Genomic DNA, 25,424 nt, shown 5'->3' on the forward strand with positions numbered 1-25,424 from the left:
GGACTCGGGTAATTACCTTTTATTTGCTACAAAAGAAGACAAACTTTTTTTTAATAAAATAGCGGCTACATGAAAACAAGTAAATTAACTTAGGTCCTGTTTAAAAGACTTCCGACGAGACAAAAGTGATTTGTCTGTCAGCTCGATTATTAAAAAAAAGGGCCAGTTAGGTGAAAAATTAATTAAATTTTGTTGTAAAGGCGAGCACAGTTAGATACTAATAAAAACATATTGAATAACACAAACAATGCTGCTGAAATCCCAGGTCTTTGAAGGCCTCTTGTGAGCATCCCATAGTCGCTCACTTTAATTGAAACTAGCATGATTTTGGGTCCATCTCTTAGTCTCTTGATTTTGAACTGATACCGTCAAGAACAAATTTCGCTATCCAAGGTTACGACTTTCTTGGCTGAGTTAATTCGAGAGTGTCTGCTTGAGTGTTAATAAATTTACAAATCTTTGTGGCAGGGAAACGAAGCTTTTCCAAGAATGCAGGAAAAGATTTTATCGTAATAAATTTACACCGGAGGGGATGCTAATATAAGGGAAGCTGAAGGGTGGGTTTACAATCTCCTGAATATTACAAACGGGGTTCAAAATATCAATTTTTTTTAAGAATGTGAGGATAAAACGCAATGGGTTTCAGGACGAGCACATTGGGACAAAATGACCTAGCGGCAGACCAATCTTGACAAGTGCTTTACGCAGCCCAGAACCGTTATGTCACGGAAACCAATCGCACCACAATACCCTGGTTTACCGGTAGTTCATCTCATTTCAGTATAAGCGTGTTTAAAACCGTTTACCTTGTCAACCAGTAAACCTAACACTGTCAACTTACCAGCCTAAAACTTAAATCTTTTTGCTAAAAATTCTTTGTGATCGTTGAATAGCCCTTTCTCAAGATTAGCTTTTCTCATTTGCATTACAATGTAATTCAGTGTAGATGCGAGGTAATTTTGGGCAGAAACTAAAAGAACTATGTCATTTCTGAGTTGCCTTTTGCCTCTGTTTCAAAACGAGTCTCCGTGCGAAACCATTCATATGAAAATGTTTTTCCCCTATACAGGTTTATTTTCATCCAAGTCAAACTCATTTTCGTATGAAAGGTTTTGCACGAATACTCTTTTTCAAACAGAGGCACAAGGCAACTCGGAAATGGCCTATTGGCCGATATTACTTCACATACGTGTTGGATTATACCGTAATGCAAAACAGAAGAGGTAAAAGTGAAAAGGGCTGTTGTGGAGTGACAGGTCACATCATGGATGAACGATAAAAAACTGACAGTCTTGATTCATATGCTGGAAGTCTGGCATTTTTGCTATCCCTCTTCGGTCGCCAGTCAAAAAGTAATTAAGCAGTCATCTCTTTGTCTTTGAAAAATGACATTTTCCTATTTCGAAACATGCATTGAACGACAATGTTTATCCAGTGGACAGCAAATTCAGAATCGACAACATTACATATTTACTTTATAAAGAATGCGGGCACTTTACGAGACCTGTCATTAGTGACTGCAAATTACTCGGCAATCTTGGTTTTTTTCCAGTACGTGCCTCAAGCGAAACCGCAATTAACGACGATTGCGTAATTAATTGAGGTAAATACATGGCAATATAGATATGATCACGTTTTTGAAGGAAACCCGGAAAAAGGTTTAGTTTTCTTTGACTTCTTCGACCATAACCTGCCTCTGACGTATTTTGGTTACCTTAAAGACTTTCAAAACAGCTGTGTGTACAATTTGTTCTATATTACATCAATCCATTCGGCCCGGGGGGTACTCCCATATATGGGCTATGTAGGTATGTGCCGCGGGATAGGGTAGGGTTTTTGAGGTTCTCGATCCATAGGGTATCATTTTTGCCCCTCTTGGCATTGTGTTCCCGGTGTGATCCTTAGATAGGGTACCTAACTTGCATCAGCTAAAATTGCAGTGCGTAAGCACCCAGCTAAACGAAAATCAAATGATCTGTTAAAACTAAACTACCCGTATACCTCCAATGTTACAGAAACAAAATATAAGTTGAGCCGTCCACGCTACTCTTAGTTTTTGTTTTTCCCTTCAATAGGGTGTCATTTTCGGGTTTGGGCCGTAAATTTTTCATGTCCTTCATCCTTAAATAGGGTCAGGGTTTAAGACCCTTCGAGGCACACACCTATCCGAAATTTACGAAAGTATCCCCCCCCCCCGGCCTTCTGAAAACTGATTAATTGCATCGGGTGATGAAAACAAAAACCTTACTTAAGACTTCTCTCAATTTCTTCCTTTCGCCTCCCGCAGTTCGCACAATTTTTCCACAACAATTCCTCGAATAGGCTATTAATCATAACGAAAACAGGGTAATCAAAATATTCCTACTTCATCCGAACCGAATACACATTATGGGAGAAAAAAAAAATTGAGAAATAACGACACCGATTGTCGTTTAACGCTTTTATGCCTGCAGAACGTAAAACAAATGCTTGAATACAAATCTTCAAGGTGAGAGAATCGGAGAAGGTACCTTTCCCTAGAATTGAAGACGTAGCCAGCTGTATCTTTCTTTCACGTTATCAAGGCGTGGGTACATACTCACTTTTCATCGACACATCTTACTAATTGAATTTTAGCCTTATTATTAAGTGTCTTGATGAAAACGTTAACTTAATTATTCAACAAAGGAAGACCCGCCATGTCATCACTTTCAAAGTATTTTTAGACAACTCTGTGGGAATTGGCGCATGGAAGCCAGGTAGGTCACTCAGGTGTTATTCCGCTACAAACAGTCACGCTATTTTTACTGGGGACCTGAAAGTCACGCCATTTTTGTCACGTCGATTTGAGTGCTTTAAACAATATCCGCGATTCTGATTGGGTAACATTGTTATTCAGTCGTTGTTAGGCCATTTTTAATGGACGATTCTGTTACAGTCACGCCTCTTCAGTCAATTTCTGTTACCGTTATATCGATTTTTCCTAGTATTCATTTAGCCGTTTCGCTAATAAACTGTTCACAGTCCCCTATTTTTCCGTGAGATCGACGTAGATGTCGATCGTTGAGTTCGATGGGCCGCCATCTTGGTCTCTTGATGCGAGCGAAACTGTGGAGAGTACAAAATGCCCGTGGGTAGTGGTGGTGGGGTTAATAGCGTGGGGGTGACGGGGCGGAAAAAATAGGGAGACTGTAACAGCTTCACTCTGTCTGGTGTTCGATGCGTTAGTTGCTCCAGCAACGGCAACACCTGATTGGTCGAAGGGACAATAGAGTTCATCAGAACGTAGCGGAACGTTGACAACTTGAGTGACACAAAGTGACATTCATCACTTCGCGGCTCAGGCCAAAATGGCATCGATTTCAAGAGAATTTTCTGGAGAATGTTTTGATTTTGATCGTCTGTCTGCTTCTTGTCTTGGAGGATTGGAGTTAAAGCGCGAGCAAAAGGAGGCCGTTTCTCGTTTACTCGAAGGAAAAGATGTTTTGGCGGTTCTTCCAACTGGTTTTGGCAAGAGTTTAGAATATCAAAGTTTCGTTTTGGCGAAGGAAATGGCTGAAAGCTCCGTTGGTTGTTCTTATTTCCGACTGACATTTTACAATTAATGCCACAAAGACGGCACGCATCTCAATAATTGAAATTCTCTGCGGGCTTTGCCGCTTTTTTTGGAGTCAGAGAAGAGTTCTTCCGTCCGCATTCATTCGACTCAACTTAGTAAACCTTCAAAATGTTTCGAAATTCACAACACAGTAACATGTAATCATATCATCATCCCTGATTTGACAGGTTTTTTCTCAGGGGAGGAGATTGTTAATTGATTTGACTAACGGAGGCGCCAAACTGGCGGCCGCGCCCCTTGAACACGAGACAGAGTGAAGCTGTTACAGTCTCCCTATTTTTTCCGCCAGCCGTGCCCTCCACCACCCCTACCCACGGGCATTTTGTACTCTCTCCAGTTTCGCTCGCATCAAAAGGCCAAGATAGCCTACGTGTAGCCGTACCCACCCCCCGAGGAAAAACGGGAGGGAGGGAACGTCTACGAAGAGCTGGCGCGAATCGTGTTATGTGACGTCACGCTTTTCATGGAAATATATAATGGTTTCTTATTGGATAAAGACCGCGAGCAATACTTTCGAGAATACTGATTGGCTAAAATAGATTTGTGCCAAGCCGCACAATGTCTCATTCTCACATCTGTACGAGTTGCGTTAGTGGCAACTACAAACGTACAGAGCAGTTTGAAATACCGGAAACTGATGAGATCCACATGGAGGATCGAAACCATGGTCTTGCCTGAACTAAGCCGAACAATGGCAGATAAAACACGCAAAACAGTCAACAGACTTGCACGTAAACAGCTACATTTGAATCATGTGGTTCCAGAATGACCAACAACAAATATGATATCCGTGATAAGGATCTACCTACTGTTCTTGCAAACAGCTCTAATCACAGCCGGGCCCGACGTTACAATATAGAATGCAAGTATAAAGCAACATGTTCACGGTAAGTTTCATATTTTGTCCCCCAAAAGCAAATTCGTGGAGACTTGAGAGCATATCTTGCAAAAGAATGAGCCTAAACAATGCAAAAACACATGGCAAATTACAGAGGTGTCAAACTCTACGAAGCGACATGCAGATAACAGCGGAAACCATGCAGACCTATGACCTACAAAAATTTGCCATAGCACGATCTAACGGCTAACTTCCTCCTTATTACAAAACATGAAGTGCCCTTCATAAACACGAGTGAAGCGACAAAAAAGGTCGAGTGACCGAACAGAAAACGGCAAATGTACAAATGTCACGAACCGTCGAAGTCTTGTAGGATACTCAACCTCTTCGAACTTAAATTCTGCTGCAAATTATTTCTCTTCTTAAGGAGACCATGACACTGCCTACAAACGTACACTGATGCAGCGTATACATGGAACTCCAAATTTGCGAGCGCGATGTATACATCAAAGATTGTCTTCTTCTTGTTTTGGACCAAAAACCGCTCGGACTCCTTTTCAATCTCTTTAAAACACAATATACATTTGAAAAGGGACATTGACTTGCAAATAAGCTCGAAAGAATAAATATTTACGAGGCATTTGTCTGCGCGAGGACACGAGTACAGACGGAAAATATAATTTATTTACATAACTTACATAAATTACTGTGACGTCACATAACACGATTCGTGCTAGCTCTTCGTAGACGTTCCCTCCCTCCCGTTTTTCCTCGGGGGGTGGGTACGGCTACACGTAGGCTAAGGCCAAGATGGCGGCCCGTCGAGCTCAACGATCGACATCTACGATCTCACGGAAAAATAGGGGACTGTGAACAGTCTATTTCGCTAAAGAATTTTAAAACCCAACTTTTGCGCTGTCAACATTAACTGTCTGTAAAAAGTTGTTAATAAAAAGGAAATGTTGTGTGAGCTGAGTAAGATGGCAAAGGTCAGTTGTATATGCGCACGATTGGGTTTGGGCTTGATCGTGATTGGTTGAGAGAACAACATCTTCTTTCTGATTGGTTAACGTAGGTTGCACGAGTTTTAAGAAGCCAATTATAAAGCACTGCAAAAAAAAACTTATGACGATGGTAAATGCAGTAAATTCTTTCTTAGTGCATAGCGGACACTTCTTCAAAACAGACACCCAGAGGAGATCTTTACAGTACAGTCACTGTACTAAATAAACCTTTAAGAGCCGGGCCGACACGTGAAAAAGTACTCTTTAAGAAATAGAAAAAATGTACCGTGTTTCTATTGAATTATAGAAGCACGAGTGGAAATTTGGGAGAACGAGAAATGCTGCGGGAACACGAGCCGTAGGCGAGTGTTTCCACAGCTTTTTCGAGTTCCCCCAAACTTTCACGAGTGTTTCTATTTAACAATTAGATTATGAGCTCGAGATTTCTATGAGGTGATAGTTGATGAGGCCGAAGGCCGAATCAACTATCGCCTCATAGAAATAGAGAGCGAATATCTAATTGTTTTAGTAGAATTCTAACTGAAATAAACGCAAACAACGGTTTTGAATTATATTTCAACGTATTATTGAACTTTACGCTTTAACAAAATCGCACGTGTTTTTGTCCTTGGTAACTTTGCAGTTGTTTACGCGCGCGCACCCGGTTTTTCAATAATTTCAAGTTTTTAAAGTCAAGAAACCGTTAATGTCCTTCTTTTCGTTTTCTCAGAAATTTAATTATCCATTTACATCTAAACTTTCTTCTAAAACTTCAGAAAAACGATGAAAACGTTGCATTTCGTGGACGACCGACAGCCACTGCACTCTAATTAAAAATAGAGGAAATTCGGAATCCAAAAGGGCAGTTGACGTTGGATATCACAGCCATTACGATATATAGGGCAGCAATCATTGCATAAAACTGGCAAATATTAATTTCTCTTTCAACCCTTGAAAACTTTGTTCACTCAACAAGTAGCAAAACAGTGGAAGTAATCGCATATCCACACTCGTGGCTTACATAATCATTTCTAATGTACAAGTATATGTGAAAAAAAGGTTAAGTCTGCATACGAGCTAAGTGGCTCATCAGTCCGGAGCTTATCCCGGTTTCAGTAGCATGAAGCAACTAGGAGTATTTCTACTCTCCCCTGGATGGGATGCTAGTCCATCGCAGGGTTACCCCCCCCCCCACCCCCAGCCGGTACACATTTACCCATCTGGGTAGAGAGAGGCACCGCGAGAGTAAAGTGTCTTGCCCAACAACACAACACGATGTCCCCGGCCAGGGCTCGAACTCGGACCGCTAGTTCGCTCCGGAGTCGCGCGCACTAACCATGAAGCTACCACGCCTCCCACTGAAATGTATATGCAATCCGGCTGATATTCGAGCAAAATTACTATCCCTCGAGAGAGAAAGAAACCTCAACCCTCACTGTAGTCAGAAGCTTACCGCAGCCCAACTCCCCGTAAAATGGACTTGCCTAAAGACAGACAGCTGGTGCTAGACCTGACGGTGTCCGTCTGAGACAGAGTTCACTGGCTGTATGCAGGATTGGTCAGTGAGTGAAAGTATACATCGGAGAAAGGGCAACATTCTCTTACCAAAATATCGAAGACATGTCCAGCTACTGGGTCCGCAGTCATCGAGTGTTTTATACCAGCGCGCCTTTTTCCATTCTTGTCAGCAAGTAGACGGTAGAGGAAAAACTATGAACCTGGCTGGACGTCGAGACCCGCTCTACCGAAACGAGAGAGTGAAGAAATGTTGTCAGAGTAGTTACACGGCTTAGCTAAGGCTTCAATAACAACATTATGCTTATGATAAAAACATTATGCAACTGATAAAATTACTTCCCTATGATTGGCTGAGAGAAGGCAAATTTATCTTCATTTTTTAATGTTTGAAAGCGTGTTCGCAGTTATTTCAATCATGTGATACATGAGTATTCCTTATGAAAGCTCGAGCAATTAATACACTACTCGTGATTCTTAAAAGAGTCTTTCAAATTGCACCGCCTTAACGTTCGTGCAATGTTCTTAAAGAATTCTCAAATATCTGTCGTTTGGTTCTCAAATAATAGAAACAAATACAGCTATTGATGTGAAGTATACAAATGAAATAATTCATATTTGAACTGCGGTTGTAGATGAAAGTGAAGAATGATCATCGTAGTAAATTTACTGCGATGATCATTCTTCACTTTCAAATACAGCTATTGGTGTAAAGTGTGGGTTATTGCACATGAACTAATATTAGCTCTGATTGGTTTGAGCACTTCACGACAAGGGTTTTATGAAACAAACAAGGGCTCAAACGATAACAAAACGAAGGCCAATAAATAACTAGTCAACCATACTATAATAGGTATATACTACATGTGGCCATAACGAGCGCGTACTTTAACGGACCTGAACATGACTTCGCCTGGGATGAGCGAGGAGACCGTCCTATCTTATGGGTGGGGACTTAAGGGAGTTTAAAATCATGTTTGGTACCCAAGTTGCTACTTATAGCTATAAAGGTACTTCTTAGGATGCAATTCTAAGGTAAGCTGCATCTGTAATGAACAAAATCAACTTGCTAGGGTTTTGATTAAAATATATTACACGTATCACTCATCAATGAAGGAGTCTTGACTGGAAACCACACCCAAAAATATGAATTCTGGTACTGTTAAGGAGCTTTTCCAAAAATTTGCGGCAAACACTTCTGTCACGTCAAGCCTGTTGCCCTTCGGGCTCCTGACTTCAAAAATTAGGCGCTCAAGCCATTTTTTCACAAAAGTTAGGCGCTCAAGCCATTTTTTCACTGAGGGCCCTGCAGATTGTGTGCGTAGGAGGCTAGGGTATCGGGGGTTAAAGTGACTTGTTAAATTTAGGGAAGGGGCCCAGGGGGCATTCCCCTTCTCTCTGTTGAGATTTTCTTTAAGACACTAATATCACTCAAATTGTTGGTATCAAGGCCAGGCCATGACTATGGAAGAATATTATTTATGTTATAAATTATTTTGACAAAGTAAATGAAATTCAATAATTGGTGTATACATGCAAGTGCTGCAGCTGTTGTTTTTAATAAAAATATATTGTTGCTTTTGTTTTTGAGTTTTGCCATTCCAGAGATGCCAACCTCTGAAAAAAAAAAAAAATCTTGGAGATCGCCAATTTTTCTTTCTTGACCCTTAAAAAAAAAAAATTGTTAAAAGTAGAGCTCCTCCAATTTAGCCACAAAAATGCGTCAAATATTCCAAAATTGCCCCCGAAGAAGGCCAAAAGTCAGCCAAAACAAGCGTTTTCCTTTGAATCCAGGATGGTCCGGACGGGAGACTGGAGGATTCGGTCTGTAACCAGGAGACTCCTGGATAATCCAGGCGAGTTGGCATAAATACCATTCTATTTGAAAAAAAATACATTGTACAAATCATGAAATGCAAGCTGCAGATTAAGAAATAAAACAAACTGAAAGACGCATTTGAAATCATGATTTGGGAGGCTTGAATTTGGACTCACTGAATATGTGCTTTCCTTGGCAGGGCATTGCAAATTATAACAGAAACTGAATGATTACATAATTTCATATTTCCTGTTTAAAGCCTTTACATAATGAAAAGTTGCAAATATAATCATTACTCCTTTTCCAAAAAATATTTTTTGTCAAAATAGTCATATATTGCCTTCTTGTCTGTAAGGTATCAACAGAGACACAATCCATTGGCATACATGAAGTGCATTTACTAGTCGGGCGACCGACTATAGGTTTACCCCCGTATTTCCTGTCAAAGCTAAGTCACGTGCAATAGGCAATACCGCAGACACGTAATAAAGGCTCAACGGTTCTTTCAACGATGCCGATGCCGATGGCGATGCCGATGCCGAAAAGATATGTTGAATATGTTAACAAATGGCGCCATCTCAGTTTCTATGTTCAAACATTATACAGACCCACACACCGTTCGGGGTAGATCCACTCTAAAAGATGGCGTAGTTCAATGAGCTTATATTTCGAAACGGGTCGTAAAAGAATCGAATGATTTAGCGAAGGTCTTACTAGAACCAAACCAAAAACCAAATGAGTTATCAATGAGCAGAAAATGTGAACAGAGTGTTACTACAGACGAAAGAAGAACATTCACGAAAGTTTTAGGTGCTGATAAAGACAAAGTGCATCGTGATCAAACTCTAGGAAATTGCCATGTTTGACTGCGGAAGTGGCCTCCATCAGAGTGAAGAGAAACGCAATTCTCATATTAATTTATGTGACCTCTATCATGATTATTACATTTATTATGTTTTTGCTAAAACAGAGTACATTATCAGCTGTTATTTTTCTATTTGTGCCTTTAGTTTTGTCGCTTTCGTGTGTATATCATATTCGCATGTTGTGCAAGAATGTTTGTGTGGTGTGCGACAGATGAATGTGATGCATTCTTGGTTCATGCGACGCAGTCATATAGTTAAAAAAAATCACCTTTTCTTCGGAGGGTTTAGTTTCATCAGATATAAGACCCTTTAGGAACTTGACGTTTTACAACGTTTTAGCTCGACAAGGTTCTTCGTTTTGTAATAGGGCACGTTTAAGTTTCCCAGCTTTTGCGTTGTGTGACATTAAATGGCGGCCCCAGAAGGCTGTCGGGCAGGTCAAAAGATGAGTCATCGCTTTAGTTTTTGCTAACTGAAAAATTCATGCACTAGATTCATCCTCTCAAAGGTTTTTTCAGAAACTATTTACAATAATAATGATATAAAGGAAAAAAATGTTCTCTAGTACAAAAAAAAAAAAATACCAAAATGTCATGAAAAACAATAACTTATAATTAAGGCTGTGAAGCAAATTTCAGTTCAAATAAGCAAAGTTTTCATGATGAAATATATAGATATATATCAGTTCGATTACAGTTTTATGATATGTCTTTGAGACATGCATCTATTAGCACGGTACATATCACACATGCTATTTTTAGAACCGCTGCGCACCACAAATGATCAACACTCGTAGCAACACATCTACCTACAGCCCGACTTGTGATCTCAGATCGTCTTGTTCAATACTGAGTTCCCGTAGGGCGATTTTCAAATATGGCCGTTTTCGGCTATTTTGTGAGCGGAGAGAGACTTTGTTGTCGTGTTTTGAGCCATATTTCTCGTGTTTAAACCAAAACAAGACCATGGCAACTGTTATTTTCAGTTTAATTTATTGTGTGGCTGATTTTATGACCGATTTCATGAGAAACATCCCGGCACTGTGAGAGTAAAGTGTCTTGCCCAAGAACACATCACAATGTCCCCGGCCAGGGCTCGAACCCGAACCGCTCGATCCGGAGTCGAGCGCACTAACCATGAGGCCACCGCGCCTCCATCTTTACTATCAAAGCACAATGACAATGGTAAAGGAACCAACCAAGAACTTAGTAATCAGAGGATTCATAATACAGTTACCAGAGAGGAAAGGTAAAATGTCAAGACAGTTAGGCCAAATGTGAATGTTCCAATGCAGCTCGAACTCATCCCGGCTTATATGTTGACTCCCACAACAGTCATCATCATCATCACCGCCACCGCCGCCGCCGCCGCCATCATCAATCCTTATTGCCCCCAGTGGGGGCACGGGGCCGCTCCCACAACAGTGATCGACATCAAATTTGTCCTTACAATATCTGTTGATTTTCAGGCAGAAAGGTGATGAGAATAGAGAAAACTGGTGGATATGGGAGGGGCTGTGGGCAAATGGTTAGTGCGCACTGTCAGGTGTCCTTGGGCGAGACACAATGCTTCTCTCAGCAGTCATAAAGGTAAACTTGCATCCCATCCATGAGGTAGTAAAAATACACCTAGTCGCTTTATGCCAAAGAAGCCGGAGATATCCGCTCTAATATGAAACAAGCTACCATTTTAGGGCATTACGCCAAACGGGTAGATATGTATGTATAATTTCGGGATATTAAGAACGTGTACGATATACGGTTGTGTATAAGTAAAACGACTAGATGCTGAATATGAAATTTCTACCCACACATATTCTCATCAATTGGAGCAATACACATGAATACAGAAATTTCTTTGCAAGAGTCTGTATGAAAACTACATTTCTAGTGGAAAACCACTCTCACGGTATGAAAAGTTAACTGCAAGGCTCTAAGATAGATATCATACATTTGTGGTCCAATAAAATTGAAATTCATTGGTTGCATTGAATATAACGGAGATGTTGTGATACATAAGTATTGCAATGTACCATTTCTTTCTTCAGTGTAACATAGCAAAGATGAAGTCATGGACTGAGCAATATTGTAAGCTCTCCTGGACTTTAATATCAAGCTCAGAGATGATCATTTTAACTACTGCACACTTTCTTTTTTTGCTTTCTTTTTTACTTATTTGAATTTTACCTCAAGCTTACTTGAATCTATCATGTGATTTTGTACTCTTTTATAATAATATAGAATTCTTTTTTATATAAGCATGTATTGCCACCGTCCTCACATAAGCTGTAAAGCCAAACACATAAAAGAACTGTAAAAATGTGAATTACGGAGCAAAATAAAGATTTTTGTAAAGATTGTTGAAAGAAAGTTAGAATTATTTAGTTATTATTGTTGTCTCATTATTATTGCTGATTTATAATGGTAATTGAACTGAGTGGAGTGCAATTTGGTCTGAAATCATACGCGTGATTTCAAAATCGAAGGAGCGCGCAGCGCGAGTTCGATTTGAATTCAGAAGTATGATTTCAGACCAAAATTGTACGACACGAAGTTCAATTGCCACTTTATTAGATCCATTTTGAAATCGCACAATTTTATCGCTTTAATTGTTAGATTTTTGGTGTATTGTTCCAGTAGCCGGTTTGTTAAAAAAAAAAGCGGAACCGGAAACGCCTTTACGTCTCATTTAGTATCAGGAGCCATGTTAGCATGCAAAACGATGTCATGTGACGAAAACTCATCCGAGCATGATAAAGAAACAAGCAGTTTTGAAGTCAGAATGAAAATAGTCTACTTCAGGTATAAAAGTTCAATTCTCGTCGCCTGACTCAGTGATGGAAGGCCTTTCTTTCTTCTGTGGTTGAGGCTGAGACTTTTCATTGTCTTTGGAGAAGGAATTTGAAGATGCATCCTGCGATGGGTTTCTTTCAGTTTGAGTTGTGAAACTCCCTCGAGTGCACGATGCGCAGTGGATAGTGCGTTTCTTTTCCTTCATAACGTTTAATGGCATGATTTTAAGGGAGTCCAGCTCGTTATCATCTCCGTTTCTTTTTGTGACCTCGGCGAAGGACTCAATACTCAGGACCTTGTCAAGTTCTTGTGGCGCCATTTGTTTCAAGATATTTCCAAGATGGCGGGACTAGCACCAGCTTCGTAAGACTTTCATTCATTTATTGTTTTGTGGAGCGGGGCGTATTTTGACTGTTTATTCACAGCGACAGAGTTGATCTCTTTTGTTGCTTCGTTAGAAACTACCGGAAACCTGGAAACATCTACCTTCTTGAGATGGCTCCGAATGTGTTGTTGTGTGGTTTTCGTTTGTTTATGTTTTACTGGACTCGGTATCATATTGATCTTGAGCAGATGTTGAAGAAAAATCGCCAAAATATTCGTCAAAATGGACACTGAAAGTTGGAAACTTCCATTGAAGTAGGTCTTCAGCCTGAAGGAGCTCATAATCGTCATTCAGAAACTGTAATCAATTAAATTCGTCCATTTTTTTTTGTTTTGAAAAAAAACAACAATAACATCAAAGTTTTGGCAATAGTAGTTGCAAAATTCTCCACACAATGGCTTTTTGCCTTTCATTTTCCTGAAATGTTATTGATTACTTTAAAGTAGTCTTGAAATCTGATTGGTTGTTTTGTTCTACTGTCCCATTCTCATTGGCTGAGAAAAAGATGTGATTTCGAGCCAAAAGTAGTGCGATTCGTGAATAAATCGCACCATTGAGAGCCAATCAGATTGCAAGGATAACCAGTGATTTCAAAATGGATTTAATAAAATGGAAAATCGATGTGCTACTTTACAATAACTGTCTAATATCTCGCGCGCTGATGGGCTCATTTTTATCATCAATAAGAGTACAGACGGATAAAATTTTAATTTATGCAAGCTTTCAAGTTCAACTTTCAGCTGTCAAACTGTCAACTCTTTAACCAATGAGATTTTATGGACTTTTCAAGTAGCCAATCAAAACGCGAGAAAAGCTATTGACAATGTTCGCGTCATTTTGAATAAAATTCACTTATCTTTGTTTACGGCAAGTTTACGGCGTCTTTTCCCCTCATTTATTCCCGGCATTTGACTTGGGGTCTTGTTATTGCAAAAAACAAATTCACGTCAGTTTTTTACGCTTCTGTCCTCTTATTAATGATAAATTTCGTCATACCATTGTCAAAGTTTACTTCGGAACCACTCGCTTACGGCTCGTGGTTCCACAGTCACTTTGACAATGTTATGACGCAATTTATCATCAATAAGAAAAACAGACGTATAAAAAACTGACGTCAATTTGTTAACTATACAGAGGCACCTCATATCACTCATAAACCAAAAATCGATTTTAAAAGCAGACGAATTCGTAACCTTAACTTGAAATAAGACAGGCTAAAATCCTCGTAAAGCATACGTTTAAGTGATGTCCCACCGGAATAAAGTAAACTATGTAAATTATTGTTATTTAAAATTACTCCAGCTGCCTTAAATAGCTTACTGACGTCAAGTTAAATAATGCAAACATCATACAATGAAAAAACTGAGGGCATTCTTCACGGCGACCATAAAATATGTTTTCCTTCAGTTAATAAACAGACTGCATATACCTTGATGAAAACAATAACATATCAACGAATAGTTATTTTAAAAAGAATCCAATTTCTACCATACATGTTTAAACTGTGAAGTAAGTAATATTGTTATCAGTCAGACAACGCTATTTAAACAAAATTCATGAGGCAAACATCAAGCAATATAGTTGAAGTAAAAAACGACCCAAAGCGAAAGTGTTGCATCTGAACGAAACATTTTTCGATAAAGGGAAAAACTTGCAAAAAAAGCCTCGACTTTCGCGACGAAATTTTCGCAAATTTCAAATGAAATGTCTTATTTAATTCACACACGTCGATAATTTCACCTTAAAAATAAGAATATGAATCCGCTGTACATGCATTAAAAGTGTTTCGTATTGAAATCTTGATAATTAAACTTATTAACGGACTAAATTTTGCCGTTCAATCAGGGAAGAGGGAAAACCACTCAGTGTTATCGAGAGGATTTCTATCAGCTTTCGACGGTTTTGAAATCGTCAAAACAACGGCAGCGGCTCATCAAAACAATGTCAGCGGTAGAGAAATAACAAAATGATATCTCGCCTTTACATCTGCTTGCATGGACACAATATGAATGATTAAAACCACGAAGGTATTAAAAAGGGAGTCGCTTTTCCTCAGTGAAGAACGATCGACGAAGTTGAAGGTAAGTGTAGACTTAACATGCCTTGAAATTGGCGTATTCCTAAAATTGCACATAGTTTTTCATTTGTTGTGGGAAAACGTACTGAAAAAAGAAACAGTGACAGACTTTCACTCGATAACAACAATCTTTTGGGTTTGACACCTTTTATATTGGTTATAGAAATTTTTAATTTTTTTCATGAAGCGCAACTTTGGAAGCAAATGGAAATTTTCATCAACGAAGATTTGACTGTAGTAGGCTATCAGTTTGGTTCAATGCTGTTATATTCACTGTCAAGTTTTCACAGAAGGAACGAGTAAATAAGTCAATTATCATTTTTAATTGCGAAGAACAGTCATTATCGTAGACATTTTAAAAGTGCACTTTATTTTAAAATCCAGAAAAAAATCTTAGTTGCGAATTAAGATTTGTTACTTTTACCTTACGAGATTTATTTACTTTTTTTTAAATTTTAGTAGGTCTATAAACAATGAAAACATTGACGCTACTCCTATCGCAATGGTTAAGAATAGTTTTGTCAAATCGCGAAAACCAATGGATTTTGATACACAAGTGTAATATTAACAAAAGTTATTTCAATTTGATTCGAACAATTGTCATTTGTTCTACAGCTCATTTCGAAATCGTGCTACTTCTGATATTGTAGAAGTTACAAAATTCTTCTTAACATGGAGCTTTTATATGTACACATTTGAAAAGTGTATCAAACTGAACGTTTCACAGAAGGAACGAGTAAATAAGTCAATTATCATTTTTAATTGCGAAGAACAGTCATTATCGTAGACATTTTAAAAGTGCACTTTATTTTAAAATCCAGAAAAAAATCTTAGTTGCGAATTAAGATTTGTTACTTTTACCTTACGAGATTTATTTACTTTTTTTAAATTTTAGTAGGTCTATAAACAATGAAAACATTGACGCTACTCCTATCGACCGTCCATTTTGACTGATATCGAAAGCGAGTTGTTCAAATTTATTCCTGTTCAAGTCAGGATTTCATTTTTCAAGTAATCATTGTCTTAACATTTATTTTATTTGAATAATGTAACGTTTTACAGTTAAAATAGTTCATTAGAACACAAAAATGCATATGACGTGTATAGTCAACAAAGGGTGACATATTTATTGCTCGGTCTATAACAAAAAACACGAAAAAGTGATTGAAATCGGTTTTAAGAAGTCTGACTAAAAGAACCCGAGCTATTTCCACTTCACGGATAACGGTTTTTGATGTAAAAAATAAAAAATAAATGTCTTTTAGCGTTCTTAAATGAATATTACTTAAGAAATTCAATCTGACCACCGCACCTAAATAAATCCCTGAGGTTTAATGCAAGTATTTTTCTAGAATCTCGTTAGAAACGTTCAGTTTGATACACTTTTCAAATGTGTACATATAAAAGCTCCATGTTAAGAAGAATTTTGTAACTTCTACAATATCAGAAGTAGCACGATTTCGAAATGAGCTGTAGAACAAATGACAATTGTTCGAATCAAATTGAAATAACTTTTGTTAATATTACACCTGTGTATCAAAATCCATTGGTTTTCGCGATTTGACAAAACTATTCTTAACCATTGTGAAAGCAAACAAATAACTGAATCCTGGTCACCATAAAACAAGTTACTGAAGTTTGGAGAAACAGATCAGAGGAACGGCGTTAAGCGATTGTGAAAGTCTCAGTCAATGAAAGATTACAACCTCTATTCAGCACAAGGTAATACGCTATACAGTTGAAAACAAAGGCTTCTTTCGTTCAAAACATAGAAACGTTACAACTTATTGTGGTCGTAAAGTATTTTAATTCCATTTTTATCACCAAAGAATTGCCGAAACCACATTTAATAATATAACATTACTGACTAATTTGCTTAGGTAAGCCTTTCTATTAATGAAGACATAATTAGAAAATATTACATATTTGCGGTAGAAAGCAATATGAAATTAATTTTAATTCGTTGCCTTTCAAAGCCAGAGAACACTAAAATAAATTTTCTCCCCGATTTAGTCAATTTTGACAAACTAGAGTTTTATTACGGCCTCGTTATTCAGTTGAACGATCGCAATGAATTCTAACCAACAAGCTCGGAGAGTTTACAACTGGGCCTGAGTTAACCACTCAAAATCGCTCTTTGTTCGAGTGAAAAGCCCTGCACAGCACAGCTAATTCCGTCGAAAGATAGTAATGCAACTTACATAGAATTGCGAGGTGCTTTACCATCCCCGCACCCCACTCCCGAAGAACAAAGATTGCACACTGACGATAAATGCCATAAAAGTTAGTGTTAGTGTTTTACCAATCTTAAAAAGTGACTAAGTACGAAGCTACCATGATCACCAGAACAAAACAGATCACCATAAAACCTCTCTGAATTTCTTGTTTCATCTGTCGGCCTGATCTACTCATTTCCAGCGGCCTGTAAGATATTTCGGCTCTGACATTTTCCTGTGGAAAGGGAATCGTGGGAACTTCGCACCCCAAGAATTCACACAATGGTTTCCATCCTCGTTCTACGCTATACACCAAGAGCTTGTCAGCGGGAACAATGGACTTTACACGGTGATTGTGGATACGATACCGTTTTCTGAAAACACAGGTGGATTTGGAATTACGAGAGCCGAAGGAGGCATCAATGTAGCAGTCCAAGATATAATTTACATCTCTTGCTGTTGGCGATAACATGGCCATGAAATTTTGGGGTCTCAGAGCAAGTGTGGTTTCTATTTGATTCACAGCGCTCTTCAACCACGAATCTTCATCTCTTACACTTAAAATCACCTTACAGTCAGGAAAAGCTTCCAGTATTTCTTCGTAGAAAAAGCTTCCCGGATGACCTAGGACGGCATCAGCATTCTGGTAAACTCGTTTTACATCTGGATTGACGCCGTTTTGGAAAACAGCAACCCAGTGATCCAGAAAGTCCAAGATTTGCTCTTCCCAATCAAACACCGTAAATCCAAGATGGCGCAGAGCTTTGCTGATTGATTTTGTACCAGTTTTTGGCATTCCTGCACAAATAACCTTCATGACTATGTTTTTGAATAACTTTACAATTTGTGAGAAAATGTATGTTGAAACTAAGGGCGCGTTCGTTTGGGATATTCCGGAATAGGTAAGTTTTTCGTTTGCTAAACGAAACGATTATTCCTGATATTCTGGATATTCTGATGCGCTTGCTGTCTGTTACACGAAAAAGTCAGCGGATTTTTTTGTCGCTTAGCAACTTTAGCAACGAAAGCCGCAGGCTCAGAGAAGTGACGAGAGTTTTCAAGATGGCGTCCATGGCCGGAATACGTGCCATTTCGTTGTCTGTTTGCACGGAGGAGTTGGCGGCATGGTGGAGGAATTTTTACCATTCTTCCTCTTAGACGATAAGTTAAAGAGCCGTGAGAGGGCTGTTCGTATTCAAGGTTATGCCGAGGAAGTTGTTCCAAATTATTCTCTGTCTACTTTTCGTGAGCACTTTAGGCCTACTCCAGAAACATTTAAAGAACTGGTGTGCGAGTTAGCTAATTGTCCGGAAATTCCACTGGGACACTCTCATGGAGGAAGGCCACCAATTTCGATAGACAAGCAGTTGCTTATTTTCTTGTGGTTCTTCGGGACACAAGAATGCGTCAGATCAATTTCAGACAGATTCAATGTTACGAAAAGTTCAGTGTATGTATCTTGCCGACGTGTATGTGATGCCATAAAGAATAATTTAGCGGAACATCTCATAAAGTGGCCAAGTAGCAGTAGAACTGTCGAGGTAATGGAAGGGTTTGAAGAACACACAAGAGTGCCCAGAGAACTACATCAACAGAAACGATTTCCATTCCATCGTATTACAAGCTTGCTGTGATCATGAAATGTTCTTCACCAACTGTTACTGTGGCAGGCCTGGAAGTGTTCATGACTCTAGACACAGGCGGCCCAAGCTCTCAATGTTATCCTTTTTTTTCCCTTTTTATGCGAACGTTCAGGCTAACGTGACATATGGCATGTACTATTACATAACGACCGAATTTGACCACGCGAAACATGACTCCCGCCTTGCAGTATGTGGAGGTGTTGTGTTTCAACGGTTTGAATTTATAAAGGTTTGTATGGGAATGCAACGGCTTTGCTTGAAAAGCCAATTATTCTGATATTTTGTGAATAAAATCGACTTACCCTGTTGCTGTGTTGTGTTCTTTGTTGTTTGCCAGCTCCTCAGGCCGATCTAACGCGATTTCGGCGAGTTATCGTTCTGTGGGTTTCCACCACTTTCTTTTAGTAGTGGAAACCCACAGAACGATAACTCGCCGATCGGCCTGAGGAGCTGGTCAAATTCGGTCGTTCTGTAATAGTACATGCCATATGTCACGTTAGCCTGAACGTTCGCATAAAAAGGAAAAAAAAAAGGATAACATTGAGAGCTTGGGCCGCCTGTGCTCTAGAGTGTTACGAAATTCAGACATTTTTGATTCTGCCACAAATTGGCATGACGACTTCTTTCCCAAGAATTCACACTTGTTGGGTGATGCAGCTTATCCCCTCAAAACATGGATCATGACCCTGTACAAGGCCAATGGGCATTTGACAGAACGGCAAAGAACCTACAATTATCTTCATTCCTCAACCAGAATGGTGATTGAGCGAGCATTTGCCCTGCTAAAGGGTCGTTTTCGAAGATTAAAGTATGTTGATATAGACAAAGTCGATGATATTCCTTAAATAGTCATTGTTGCATGTTATAACATCAGCTTGTGCAATGAGGATAACGTTTTGGACTTCATGGATGACCAAGATGATGAGGTGAATGGGTGTGAGAGTATTCTTACTCCTAACACCCCAGCAGTTCAGAAGCGTACAGAAATCATGGAGTATCTTACACAGTAAAAAGCTCTAGACTGTTGTAACTTGTATGTGTGGTCCCGATGAAAATTCATTGCAACATAGGTGATAGCTTGCAAACACAGATTGATTTCTGCCTGTTGTTTCGTGCCTCTAAAAAACTGAAAGAGCATGCAGAAATCTGTCTGCATTGACAGGCTACATACTTGGGTGATTTTAACAGAACTTTTAATTCCATCTTGTCAGATGATTCAGCTCAAAGTGCGAGAGCAAATGACACTACATCTTTTCAAATGAAAGTGTTCTCTTCCATTTCTGTGTAAGGGCTATGATGTATTATTATTTTTTCTGCTCTGCATCCAGTCTAAATGAACTAAATTGCACAATCTGATTGGAAAGATGATCCAGATGTTTTCAGTCGGAAGTAATAAACATCTTATCAACCAAACTGGTTTTGTCCAGTTGAAACAATATCGTTCTTGTTTGAAAGGACATAAATAATTGAAAAACACCTTATAAGAGACAGACCATTTAATTTTTGAGTGAAGAGGGGAAGGGGGGGGGGGGGGGGCTTGGGAATTTTCGTAGCTTGAATTTATTTCTGTCTTGCATTTGTGCATTTTTTTTCTCACTTTTAGCTTGATTTTTTTCTTTCTTGGGCTTGTTGTGCATGATATTTTTTTCTCTACTTTTCTTGTACAAGAATTGTTTTTCATAATTGACCAACCCCCCGATCAAAAATTGAATGGTCCATCCCTAAGTAAATTGCTTGTTACATGACGTACATGTATACCGATTAATCCTAGTCTCTGAGGTCAGGGTCATTATTTTCGCATGGCATTTCAGTCTTGAATTGCTTACTGTAGCCAGAACTCTCAAGGTTTGCATGTTTTACAACATTGCAACTACAACAACAAAAATTCAAACCTATACTCCTGGGTTTATTTCATTAATATTAGTATAATTATTATTGTCAGACACATTTGTTTTTCAGGATGTCTTTGCAATCTCCTCTACTCCAAAAGAATTTTTGGGGGTTGAATCTTGTGATGTTGGTATTTTGGGGATTGAAAATTTTGCCCAGTACTTTTCTGAGAAATATGGAAGGCTTATTTTTGGAGAACGGGGGGTGGGGGGCAGGTTTGTTATACAGTGTAACCAGATATTGAAACATGGAAAACACGGTATCCTTTGGGGATTTTATGTTAGGCTCTGTTTTTTTTTTGGGGGGGGGGGGTAATTTGGCCAGGGGTATTTTGGAGGGTATTAGTCCATGAAATGCACATAAACATGGACAATAATCACCTTCATCAAAAACCTTTTATTTATTCTAACATTTTTCAGGCTTTTTGATACCTTTTGGAACTAATGGCAGCAGTGGAAAAACTTTATTCAAGTATTTTATGACATAGAGACAAGCCAAAATGTTGGTGAAACAATATAATTATTTACTGCTATAAATATTGTCTGATTTAAATATAATTACAGTATGCATTCAGGAACAAAATATATAACTTCTGAAGTAAATATAATTTGTATTACAAAATCAAACTTATATCATTTGAAATAGATTACATTTCTGAAAAAAATGCCATTCCTGTAAAAAACATGCTGGAAACAAATATGACAATAAATATTCCGAATACAATAATGTGAGATTTGAGCAAGTATTCTAGGTACAGCCAAACATATACAGTCGTTCACTGTTCCTTGACGCCCCTCAGAACCTCTAGCATTTCCCCGAGTACCTTCATTTTTTCTTTGTGGAATGCCTCGAACTTCTCCATTTTCTTTTCCTCTTCGTTCTTCTTTTCTTCTTTGTATTACTGAAGCCATTGTAAGTATTCATTTCTTGACTTAACTCCCTTTTCTTTCTTCGAGAGCCTTTTCTTCTTCTGCAACGAATCTTGACTTGCAGCAGGTCTTTTCAACACAACTGTCACCTCCTCTTCATTCCTGTCTTCCTCTTCCGTTTCCTCGAGCTTTTCTTCTTGTGACTTGGTCTGAGGGCGCACGTAATCCGCCTTCCCAGAGCTGCTGCTTGTTGCATACGGGCGAACATTAGGCCTGTAACCATAGAGCTCTGCAATTTCCCTGTAAAATGGGCATTCTTTTCGGTCATTTCCTGAAATACTGTTGTGGTCACAACACTTGCGAAAAGCGAGTGTCAGTGATTTCCACTTTCCCTCAACCTGCTCAGGTCGTGCGCTGAAGTTTGGATTTTCTGCCGCCATACTCGCTGTAATTAGCTCCCAAACGCTTTTCTTCTTACAATTTACATTTCTGAAAAGCTTCTCATGCTCCCTATATTGGGAAATTAACATCAGAGTGTCCTCTCTGCTCCACCAGAAGCCTTTCCTTCTCTCGACAGCCTCGACAGATCGCCTCAACACTTTCACCTAAACACGACGCCATCTTTGTTTACAGCTGAAACAATGACGTCATTATTCTAGCTCTTCCGGCTGTTCTGCTCCTGGGAGCAGAATAGCCGGAATGGAAATCCAGGGATTCCGGAATGAGAATAGCTCCCAAACAAACGCTTACTCGCATTATTCCAGTTATTCTTATTCCGGATTGATCCCAAACGAATGCGCCCACAACATATACCACAACATATACAAAATGGTGGCTTTTTCTAAACTGCTTGGCTTGCGAGAGACAAATCATCGTTTTTCCTCGGAAATGAGAACCGGGACCTAACGATTTTTTTTTATTTAGTTTGAATGTAGAGATCACCTTCTATCTATACGGTGAATATGGACCAATTTCTATCGTAGAGTAAAAAATTATCATGGAAAATGAGAGCACAGCTAACACTCGTAAAAGATAATATGTGGCCCCAGAACACTGCGTGCTTGGAGCATATTGTATTCCTGTCAACTAAATATGAGTGCCCTTATCATGAAGCGTACATCAAATTGCTCCTTAACGTTTATGCAATACATCCATTGTTGTAGTTCTCGCTTAACTTTCTCTCTATTTTTCCGCTCTTTTAAAGTGTAAGGTGAATGGTTCAAATTAAACGTTTCTGAAAGCAGATAATTTCAGGAATTATGGGTTTATCGAAGGTTCTCCTGCTCCTAAACGAATATGAGGACATCTTTTTTTATTTCAAATTTCAAGTTCTCTTGATATAAGGAGCCAACCGGTGAAGTTTGAAAGAAAATCTTTTGTGAGTTCTATTTCGATGGAGTTGCCTTAATCACCTCAAACCACGTTTACTCGTCATTTGCATTTTGATACGCCCAAGGGCCTCACCAAAATACTACCAGACTCGTAAAAATCGATGCAAAGCAATACTACACACTAAAATGAGCAATAAGATATAAACTTACATAGTTAACTCGCACGATTATCGAAGGAAGGAGATGATATTTAATTTAATACGTTTGATTGAAAGCCAAGTCGTTATTATTTAAAAGCAGAATAAAAAAAACCCGATAACTTAAAATAAGCGTCCCCATGCAACTGGACACGAAGTCATGAAATTTATAATATGCAGATTGTTTTTAGTTCCTATTTCTGGCCCTCAAAGTGCAGCGATCGCGGTTGTACACAGACGTATCCGACATTGGTGAAAGAAGAAATCCCTTTTATCACCAAGGAATTTGAAAGACCAATTTTTAGAAATAATAATAATAATAATAATAATAATAATAATAATAATAATAATAATAATAATAATAATAATAATAATAACTCACATCAAACGGAGAAAGTCTTGGAAGTGTCTCCATCAAAAGGGGCATCTTCCAGGGTGATTCCCTATCCCCCCTCCTTTTTGTGGTCTCCATGATTCCGCTGTCCCTAGTTCTCAGAAACTGCGAAGCGGGATATACACATATCCCAACACGACAAAGGTCAATCACCTTCTCTTTATGGATGATCTAAAGCTTTACGCTAGGAGTGAGTGCCAACTGGACTCACTGATATAATCAGTGAGAATATTCAGCAATGACATCGGTATGAAATTTGGCATTGAGAAGTGTGCTGTCTTGGTCATAAAACGTGGCAAACTGGCACAGACAGAAGGCATAACACTACCAGATGACACTACAATAAGAGCAATGGAAGAAAGCAAAGGGTACAAGTATCTAGGAGTGCTTGAGGCCAGCGACATGCTTCATGACCAAATAAAGGACAAAATCAGGAAAGAATAATTACGACACGTTAAAAAAGTTGCCCGCTCGAAGTTGAACGGTGGAAACTTGATACAAGCCATAAACACCTGGGCAGTGTCACTCGTTAGATATGCAGGAGGAATACTTGAATGGAGGAAACAAGAACTTCGGGACCTAGATCGCAGAACAAGAAAATTGCTAACCATGAATGGAGGGTTCCATCCACGGGACTGCGTGGCACGACTTTATGTGCCAAGGGAGGACGGAGGGAGAGGTTTGATATCCGTAGAGGATTGTGTCAATCAAGCAAAGGTATCGCTAGAATGTTATGTCCAAACAAGCGAGAAAGAACTGTTAAAAGCCGTCAGGAGGGATGGGGACGAGAATAGAGAAACAGCTGCCAACTTTAAAGCGAGGAGAAGAACTGAAAATATTCAAGACTGGAAAGAAAAGCCGTTATATGGACAGTTCGCAAGTCAGGGTGAAGAACAAAGAAGTGAGGAAACATGGACCTGGTTAAAAGAAGGAAAGCTCAAGAGAGAAACAGAAGCTCTTATCATTGCTGCACAAGATCAAGCAATACGAACAAACTATATAAAAACGATGGTTGACAAGTCACAGAATGACCTGTAATGTAGAATCTGTAAGCAGAGTAACGAGACCATTAGCCATATTGTAAGTTCGTGCTCGAAACTGGCACAGAAAGAATACAAAAGGAGACATGATAACGTGGCTAGAGCAATCCATTGGGACCTGTCAGGAAAATGTGGGTTTGAACGAAAGGAGAGATGGTATGACCATGTTCCAGACAGTGTGCTTGAAAATGAGGATTACAAACTTCTATGGGACTTCAGTGTACGAACAGACCATGAAATAGGGGCTAGGAGACCGGATTTGGTATCATTGATAAGAGAGACAAGAGCTGTCAGATTATAGATGTGGCAATTCCAGAGGATAATGGGGTGAGAGAGAAGGAAGATGAGAAAGTTGAAAAGTATCAAGATCTAGCAAGAGACGTTCGAAAAATGTGGGGTGTGAGGACAAAGGTTATTCCAGTGGTAGTGGGAGCATTGGGATCAATACCACTGAGATTGAATGACAATCTGAGAGCCACTGAGGTGGGCATTCCTGTTGGACTGATACAGAGATGTGCCTTGTTGGGGTCGGCAAGAATTCTTAGAAAGGTGCTGGAGATGTAGAAAGAAGAGAAAAAGCAAACAAGGGGTGTTTCTTGTCTTCCCTAGGCAACTTGTTGTTGCCCGGAGCCAATGACGAAACCAGCTTCAATATCATCAATAGCTGTGCGAATCTTTAATAATAAAAAAAATAATAATAATAAAAATAATAATAATAATAATAATAATAATAATAATAATAATAATAATAATAATAATAATAATAATAAAACTGCGTGTTAAACGCCGCAAGGGTCTTCGCCTCCCTGATGTGGATGATTGTTACAACAATGTTAAAGGTAACCGAGTCTGATGTTCTGACTAAAAAGGCGACGAATCACTGAATGAGGTATTATGCTAAACGTGAGAGACAGTGTCTTACCACATTTTCAAACATCGAGAAGTGAGTT

The 25,424-nt window shown here is 39.0% G+C and overlaps 2 protein-coding genes across 2 annotated transcripts; both read right to left on the bottom strand.

Annotated features, from left to right (window-relative positions):
* Positions 1-7,473: 7,473 nt before the first annotated feature.
* Positions 7,474-18,664, bottom strand: LOC145464905 (uncharacterized). Its single transcript, XM_081448718.1, has one exon. It carries the CDS (start codon positions 17,925-17,927, stop codon positions 17,202-17,204), a length of 726 nt encoding a protein of 241 aa, XP_081304844.1. The 5' UTR covers positions 17,928-18,664; the 3' UTR covers positions 7,474-17,201.
* Positions 18,665-20,362: 1,698 nt separating this feature from the next.
* LOC145464907 (uncharacterized) lies at positions 20,363-22,301 on the bottom strand. Its single transcript, XM_081448720.1, has one exon. The coding sequence runs from the start codon at positions 22,040-22,042 to the stop codon at positions 21,542-21,544; it is 501 nt and encodes a 166-aa protein (XP_081304846.1). The 5' UTR covers positions 22,043-22,301; the 3' UTR covers positions 20,363-21,541.
* Positions 22,302-25,424: the final 3,123 nt, after the last annotated feature.

Source organism: Orbicella franksi, chromosome 13 (assembly GCF_964199315.1).
Source record: "Orbicella franksi chromosome 13, jaOrbFran1.1, whole genome shotgun sequence".
Taxonomy (NCBI): domain Eukaryota; kingdom Metazoa; phylum Cnidaria; class Anthozoa; order Scleractinia; family Merulinidae; genus Orbicella; species Orbicella franksi.